This window comes from Musca autumnalis, unplaced genomic scaffold (assembly GCF_047663935.1).
Source record: "Musca autumnalis isolate F117 unplaced genomic scaffold, ASM4766393v1 scaffold_2, whole genome shotgun sequence".
NCBI classification, from domain to species: Eukaryota; Metazoa; Arthropoda; class Insecta; order Diptera; family Muscidae; genus Musca; species Musca autumnalis.
Window position 1 is genome coordinate 117,077,692 of NW_027411755.1, and position 8,744 is coordinate 117,086,435.

An 8,744-nucleotide genomic window follows, 5' to 3' on the forward strand; every position below is an offset into this window, starting at 1 on the left:
GTCAATTGGTTTCCTTTGCATTACTTAGGGGCACTTGTGTACTAGTACCACTTGGAACTAGTTCTGGACTAATTAAATTGCGACAATTTGGATTTTCAGCGCTAGCGGGATGACTGACTTTTGAAATTTATTCTTTTCGTTGTTGGTATGTTATTTATGGGAAGCATTTCGATTTGAAGAATTTTAAATTAGTCAAACAGAACAGGCTCAAAAAAACTTGTCGTTTGCTAGTTAGTCCCAATTTACATTAGGCGAGTTTACTTGCGGCAATTCCTCTCGTTCCTTTTTAAACTTGCCTTTTGCGTTTACAAAAGGCAATTCCTTTCCGACAAGTTTTGTTTTCAAAACAATGAAAATAATGTCAAATACGAAAAATATAAAATGAATTGCCTGAGAATTGCCGGTACGAGCATTTTTCCCATTTCCATTCCCCTTACGTGTCTCTTCTACAAACTGGGACTTGCCGCAATTTAACTTGCCTAATGTAAATTGGGACTTATATTCATATACTCTTCTAATGTAATCTATGTTTCCAGGTGTGTAAACACGCTTCTGAAAGAAAAACTGTTTTGTTTTATTCTTGACTGTTGTAAATTTCCATGCTTCTCAGCCTACAAAAAAGAACTTTATATATTTTTAAAAGTTATAAATGCGACATATTCGTTTAATTTAAGACAAATATAAGGGTCCATGGCACTAGTTTTGTTTAACTAATATTTTTTAATAATAGGTCTGTTTGATTAATTTCCCAGAAAGAATTGTCCAGCAAGAACTATCTCAGAGAGTAAGGAGTTTTTATACTCTTTTGCAAGAAAAATATAAAAAGTAAACAGACACCTTCCCTGCAAAAACCAGCAAGCAATCAGCTGACTGGCCAAAACAGAACAATTTATTCGCCAATAAGGGAATCCAAGGAATCAAAAATGTTGTATTTTATTAAAAATAAAAAAGAAAATGGCCCAAAATAGGAATTTTTGCCACTTTGCAACTTTGTTCTCCGAAAAGACAATACTATTAGGCTTGAAATTTCCACAATAAAATTGTTTTTAATGTTCATAAACATAAATCACCGAATAATTAGAAACAGATGATTGATTGTTTTCAGGAAGAAGAAGAGTTGCAAATGGTTGCAAGAAAAAAATTTGCCCAGCAAGAATTTGCAAACTCTCAGTGAAAGAACTGTCAAAATGTCTCTCTCCAATCGCTATTTTTTGCTGACTTGTTGTGTTAACAGGCGACTTCCAGCAAAAATTGGTATAAATTGTTAAAAATTTTAGGGTAACCAGACATACCTTATAACAATCCTTAAAACTACTGCTGTTAATCAGCTGATCTAGTTAACCTGCAATAACTTTGGGGTAGTTCACATTCAATGATGTATTGTTAACAAATGCCACAGCAGAATTATGAGCACAATAAAATGAAACTAACTTCTTAACCCTCCACTTTTACTTCACAATTAATTTATGTCATTCTCGTAATGTTAAAACTAGTTCCACTACCAATTAGCGTTGGTTACCATAACTTTTGTTACCAAAAAAGTTAGACAAACAATTTATTAATTAGATTTTTTAGATGAAAAACGATTGTGTAAATGCTATTACACCAACAAAAATAAATGCAACACTCATTAAATTTCGATTTAGCATTTAATTTGTATTACAACAAATATACAATTCTGTTTGTTTTTCAAGTCACTTGGTTTTGGGTTGTTGTTTTTTTTCGCATAGAGATGAAGAGGAGGTGTAGAGGATAGACAAGTTGTTGTTATTTTTGCATTTTTTTAAATTATACAAAAACAATTCAACTTTTTATAAAATATTTAGAATATTTTGGAATGCTGTAATAATAATTATTAAGGTTAGAGTTTTTACGATTTTTGCAATGAATTTTACTATTTTTTGTAAATTATAAAAATGAATTTGTTTTAGTTCTTGAATTATTTAATTTTTTTTAAGAGATTCTCAACTGGTTTTTACCAACAAAAACACAAGTATGTAATTACAATGTATGAATCAAACAACACACAACAATCTAAATTTATTCATGTTGTGAAATGACTGGTTTTATTTATTCACTAAACTAAACAACAAAGCTGCTGATCTTTAACATTTCATATTCTTTTTATACCCTCCACCATAATATGGAGGGTATATACAGTTTTGTCATTCAGTTTGTAACACATATATAAATATATATATTCTTGATCAGCATAAAATTCTAAGTCGAAATAGCCACGCCGGTCCGTCTGTCTGTTGAAATCAAGATACAGCTGGCAATTTTTAAGATAGGGCTTTGTAATTATACCCTACACCACTATGTGGGGAAGGTATTATAAGTTGGTTTTGGCCAAAAAGTTTGTAACGCATCCAAATAATGGTCGTAGACCCATACTTATATATATCAAAATGAATGTCTCGACGAGCTGAGTCGATCTGGCTATGTGCGTCCGTCCGTCCGTCCGTCTGTCCGTCTGTCCATCTAAACCTTGTAATCACGCTACAGGCCGCAATTTTGATCTGATCGTCACGAAATGGGGATGATGATGGGGCTCCCGGAGGGGAAGAAGCCTATTGATTTTGGTGATGGTCGGATAATATTTAGGGGTCGCAAAGGGCAAAAAACTTAGGTGGATAAAAAGACAACGTTTTTTTCCAAAGCCAATATCTCAGCTTCTGTATGGGGTGTACCAAAAGCAAAACCTGACAATGAAAGTAGAAAATATCACCTTTACAACGGTGTAAAGTAGGTTGTCGTAGCTGCTCAAACAACAGAGATATCGCAATAGTCGGTAATGCATCCCATTTTCCGATTTGTTTGTAATCACGCTACAGGTTGCAATTTTAATCGGATCGTCACGAATTTTTTTGGAGTTGATGCGGGTCCCACATAGGAAGAAGCCTATTGAGTTTGGTGATAGCCGGATAATATTTAGGGGTCGGAATGGGGAAAAACTCATTTGGAGACAAATTCAAAGTTTTATTCTTTGTGAATATATTGGCTTCTAGTAGGGGTATTCCAACGACAAAGCCTGTCAATGGAAGAAGAAAATATTACCTTTACATTGGTGTAAAGCAGGTTGGCGAAGGTGGTCAAACAAGGGAGATACCACAATAGTCGGTAATGCATCCAATTCTTCCATTTTTTGCAATCAAGCTACAGATCGTAATTTTGATCGGAGGATCACGAAGTGGTAGTCGGTTTATATTCCCTAAAAGAAATGTTTACCAGTGAAAAGCTTATGCACAGGGGCAGTGGTGTAGGGTATCACATGGTCGGCCCCGTCCCGACTACAGCCTTTGCTCACTTGTTTTTTATAGAAATTTGGTACTTACAGTGGGCTATATATGTCCACGTTTTGATATAGCCTACATAGAATGGTACCCGATTTTTGCTATTTTGAAGGTTTTGGCTTCATTATAACACCGAAATGGCCGAAACTTAGTATTTAGTCTTCCTTGGGGGTACAAAACTTTCCACCTGACATTTTTGGGTATAGGTCCACGTGTTCATATAGCACCCATTCTCCCGAATTTCGGTATTTTGAAGGCTGTGCCCTCAAGATCTCACCGCAACCATTGGAATTGGGTAGCTAGTCTTCGTTGGGGGTATAAAACTTTCCACCTGAAATTGGTCGGTATAGGTCCACGTCTTCATGCTTTCTGATTTGCGGTATTTTGAAGGTTGTGTCCTCAACATCCCACCGAAATCACTGAAATTTGGTAGTTAGTCTTTGGTGGGGGTATAAAACGTTCCACCTGAAAGTTCTCGGCACATGTCCACGCCTTCATATAACCTCCGTAGAACAGTACCTCCCGATTTTCTGTATTTTAAAGGTTGCGGAAATGGCTGAAATGAGGTATTTATTCTTGGTTGAATGTGCAACACTTTCCACATAGCGCCCGTACCTCCTGGTTTTCGGTATTTTGAGGTTTTCAGCCTCATTAACACATCGAAACCACTGAAATTTGGTAGTTAGTCTTCGTTGTGAGTGCAAACTTTTTGCCTGAAATTTGGTATAGGTCCACGTCTTCATATAGCCCCCAAAGAAGGGTACCTTCTGATTTTCGATGTTTTGAAAGTTATAGCCACATTATTCATCCGGAATAATTGAAAGTTGGTATTTATTTAGGTACAATATATTTATACAGGTAAAAAACATCCCTTATGGGTACTTTACACGATATGTATTTTACATATGGGTTGTCAATTTGCGTATACATTTTGTATATAAAAAGTGACAACCCATATGTAAAATACATATCGTGTAAAGTACCCATTACGAAACATCATAGAGTGTACGTTAATGTTTTGGTATAGCCCCCTTATAAGCGTAGCCACCATTTAAGGGTTTTTAAAGATTTTAATCACATTTTTCTACCGAATTGGTCGTTAATTGGACTTTTGTGTTCCCAGAAGATAGAAAACTTACTCGCAACAAACTGTCCATATACATCCAGGCTTAAGTCTAGCTAAGGTAAGGTATTACCCAATTTTATGTAAATGTGCCAAATTATATCGAAATCGGTTCAGATTTGAATATAGCTCCCATATATATTTTTGACCGATGTGAGGTATTTGATGCCCCAAACACGCTATATATGACTAATTTCGCTGAAATTTGGAATGTATTAGGTATTTGTTCCAGAAATAAATGTGCCAAATTAAATAGTAATCGGTTAAGATTTGAATATAGCTCTCATATATATTTTCGGACGATTTCATCTATTTTATGCACCAAACACGCTATGTATGTATGTTAAATTTCAATTAAATTTGGAATGTAAGACGGGATTTGGTCTAAAAGGAAATGTGCCAAATTATATCGAGATCGGTTCATATCGGAATATGGCGCTAATATATATTTTTTCGGTCGATTTCATGTTTTTGATACGTATGTCCAATTTCAATGAAATTTTGAAGAAACTCAGAAGTCAGTAGAATTCATCATTATATACAGAAGTACATATGTATAGTTGGGAAGGAATGTACCAAGTGCACAGCTATTAAATATCATATATTTTAGACACTTCTTAAAAAAGATGTTTTTTATGATAGATATATCATCATTATTTGAGTAAAAATTATAAATAAAAGTGGGAGTTATCCTAAGAGTATTTTAAGATATCAGAATATGTTAATATGTATATGACCTGGAAAAAATAAGTCTCCTCTACATATAAAAGAAATTAAAACTATCCTCAAACTTAAGGTTTTCAAACCGGTTTCTATTCTTAAATTAATTTAGTCAGGTAAATCTAAATCCAATCTGTAGAAGTAAAGAGAAATTAATAGTGTAAGATTAATAGGCTTTAGGACAAGTGTTACCCCCTGAAACATACAAAAATACCATAGTAGCTCCATGACAGCTATATTTATACGTTAAAATATGAAAAAGTGAATATAATTATAGCATTCCACTACATTTTGTCTTAGTCGGGGTAGCGAAGCGCACCGGGTTTAGCTAGTATATATACATATATATATATATATATATATATATATATACATCAAATTGTAAATATTGGTCCATGTTTTGGAAAGAACTACGATGACCCCCATATTAGCTCTTTGAAGGGAGTATTATCAGTTGGTATATACTACTGTTGGAATGGGAGGAAGTGCTTCGTACTTTTATAAACGAAAAGAAACTAATTGTTCTTATTCAATTGAGTAAAGCTCGTGGTTGAGGATATTAAAAGTTCTGCCCGCTTGCACTTAACGCTTGTTTACTTGTTTTTTTTAATGCTTTTAAACAAAAGGTCCGTGTAAGATTTATAGTTCATTTCTAATGTAAAACGTCGCTTGTTAAAATGTTTTTACAATGTACTGCTCCGTTTCTTGATCCGACTTATGTTCGGAAGTCTAGTTTTTAAGTTTGTTGTGCCAGCATAAACCTTCCGACATACATTTTTCATTTCATCCGATAAACTACATTGTACTTGTCTTCTTTTTAAGCTTTGCTTTGGTTTTAATAATGTACTATTGACGGTATTGTTAAGACTTTTGCTAATTGGTACGTATTCGTTCTTGTAATAAAAAATAGAGTTACAATATTTTTTATATAGTCCACCAATATTCTTTTGGGGATAAGCATTTTTTAAATACATTTTATTTTAACGTATTTTTAAAAACAATGCTAATCACCAAAAGGACTAGAAAATATTTTAAATGGTATTCAAATTCGCAACAACTGCTGGAATAGACTCTGATATGGCTGATGAGGCGTTTGTACAAACTTTTACAAAATTATCTTCGATAACAAACTAGTTCAGTAAAATACTTTATATTTGCGAAGTTATCGAACAGACCTAATGCTACGGATGCGTAGAAAGATTATGTTGGCATCTTGAAAACTACGAAATTATGTGGAATATGCCGCTGTTCTTCAAATCATTTTTATTGAGAGTGGTATATCTTTTACTAAATTTGGTTATCTCACTTTTCTTATAAGAAAAGGAAATACCATAAGTAGCTATGAAAATTTGCCGACGGCAAATTGTTGGCTGACTCTCATTGCAATATTAAAAAGAAAAATGTTTTTGGTACTTACTTATCACATCATGTCCATGACAATCCAAACCCAGGTGATGGTTCATCACCAATGATGGTTGTAATCCAGTTTGATTGTGAGTGTGCATTACCATAACTTATGTTTAAGATAAGCGTTTGTTTGCAAATAAAAAACTAATCCAAAAAGAATGATTTTATTTTCTTTTTTCTTTGAAAATTTGTATTTTTATTGTGTTTGGTTTTAATTCATTCGGTTTGAGTTTAAACTTTATTTGCTTTTTACTGCTGTTGTTATTTGGTTGGTTATCCTTTTAAAGACTCGTTTGTTTGTTTGTTTTAGGGCACTGTGCAATGTTTTGTGGGGGAAGATGAAGGAGGCGTTTATGTGTGTGTGTATTTTTTGCGGTTGTTGATTCTACATACTTTTGTCGTTTCTTATTCATTTTTATTTGACTTTCATTGTCAAGCTGACGTTTTTTGTTGTTCTTTGCATAAAATTTTCACCAATTTATTCCTCACTTGACGTCTGTCACTTTTGTTTGCCAAATTTTTCACACCTGGCTAAGAATTTTTTTATTGTTAAAAAAACTGAACATCATAATAATAAATCGGAATCGTTGGGTTTTCGAATTTTTCTTTTCATTTGGGTTTTGTTTTGTTTTAAAAATCCATTTGAGAACGTAGGTGGCGATGTTTATGAAACGCGCGTTTTACGGAATTCACAATAGCAACAGGATCGACATATTGAGACTTAATAGAGAGAGTGTGTGTGTGAAGTTATAAGACGAATTTTATTTAGCGGCCTGCAGCCCAGCACAGAGTTAACGCGCAGTAAAGTATCACGTACAACTAACCCGGACAAGCAAGTTACGTTTTGTAAGCATTGTGTATCCACACATTGCTGTTGTTTCTTTCAATTCTTCTTCCCCTTACTAAAATGTAGTATACTAGAGGGAAAGAGACCGATACAACAACAACACTATTCATTGCTTATTGGTGGTGTGTTGAAAACATTTTTCGAAATTGCCTATGACTTGCCTTAATGACAAGAATTCGAACAGGGGAATTCAAGGCAGGAATCTTTTCGAAAACATTGATTTACTGTCATCTCTTTTGCTCTATATAATGTGCTCTTTCTATTTCATGAAAATATGCACTTGTCAGAGAATATAAGCAACAAGAATTCTCCCGACATTCTTCTGCTCAACAAAACACAAAGAGTAGAGAAAACTTTGGAGAGGTTTCGGTATGTTTTTATTTGTTGTTTTTCTTCCTTTTTATTTCTTGTAAATGGCGGTTTTGGGGACCAATAGCATATTCAAATGAGCATGCGCTCGTTATTCCAGTTTCTCCGGCAAATTGCCCCACCTCCCAATTAACCAAGAAAACTCATTGTTGTTGCTGTTACATGCGGGTTTTGTTGGTTGGTCTTAGGAAATGTTGAAAATTTTGGCATTCATCTTTTGCGTGTGTTCGTATAAGGCTCTGTTCAGTTTTCTTTTGGAATCGTTTTCCGTTTTGCCAGTTTGTGCCTTATTAACGGCATGCTCATTTAAGTGGAATTTAAATACTCTTGGCTGGTTGAAGCCAGTTGAATACGATTTTAAACGTTTATGGATTTGCGAAGCACAAAAGTACACGCAATCGGCTAAGGAGAACAACATGAAGAACCTGACTTGTGGTCGGTCTCTTAGCGGAAGACAAAGAAAAGAAGAAAAACTTGCGGCAGTAATTGTTGTTCGCATGCTTTGTTGAGAGATACCATGGCGGTTACTGGAGCGCCCCACCTTTCTTCCTCACATCAGTGCAATTTATACTCTTCTTTTATTTGTCTCAACTTGGTAGCAGCCAGAGAACAAAAACAATACACAAACGTTTTCCATTTCCATTTTCTGCCAAATATTGTAGCACCCCAATGAATAGTTTCTGTGGGACTTGCAAAAATTGTCGCTGTCAACGTTTTACCAATCCTTTGACAAATTCATCTCAAGCCATCGGCATCCCGTGTGATTCAAATCCTAAGAGATCGTACTATAGCATAAAGAGTTTAAGGACACTTTTGAAAAATATTGAAAATTTAAAATTTCGGACATAAACGAATGGTGAAGGGGCAATGTGTGCACGATTCCCTGCAAAAACTGCAAATCTAAAAATGCAGCTCAATCGCTAGTGCAAGTGCCTCATGATTTAATGATTTTAACATAGACGTGCGTTGCTTGCTTTGCTGACTT

General features: G+C 34.5%; 1 protein-coding gene across 3 annotated transcripts in view; it reads right to left on the reverse strand.

Annotated features, from left to right (window-relative positions):
• The window catches only part of LOC141393047 (insulin gene enhancer protein isl-1-like), a 69,769-nt gene extending 62,378 nt beyond the window's left edge, over nucleotides 1–7,391 (reverse strand). The window contains exons 1-2 of one of the 3 annotated variants that reach the window (XM_073965991.1): nucleotides 6,937–6,965; nucleotides 6,554–6,687 (exon numbers count right to left, since the gene is read on the reverse strand). In XM_073965991.1, the coding sequence (XP_073822092.1) occupies nucleotides 6,554–6,647 (94 nt within the window). In that variant the 5' untranslated portion in view covers nucleotides 6,648–6,687; nucleotides 6,937–6,965. Of the gene's footprint in view, nucleotides 1–6,553 lie in introns of all 3 variants that reach the window. The other 2 variants (XM_073965992.1, XM_073965990.1) reach the window with 2 other exon arrangements.
• Nucleotides 7,392–8,744: the final 1,353 nt, after the last annotated feature.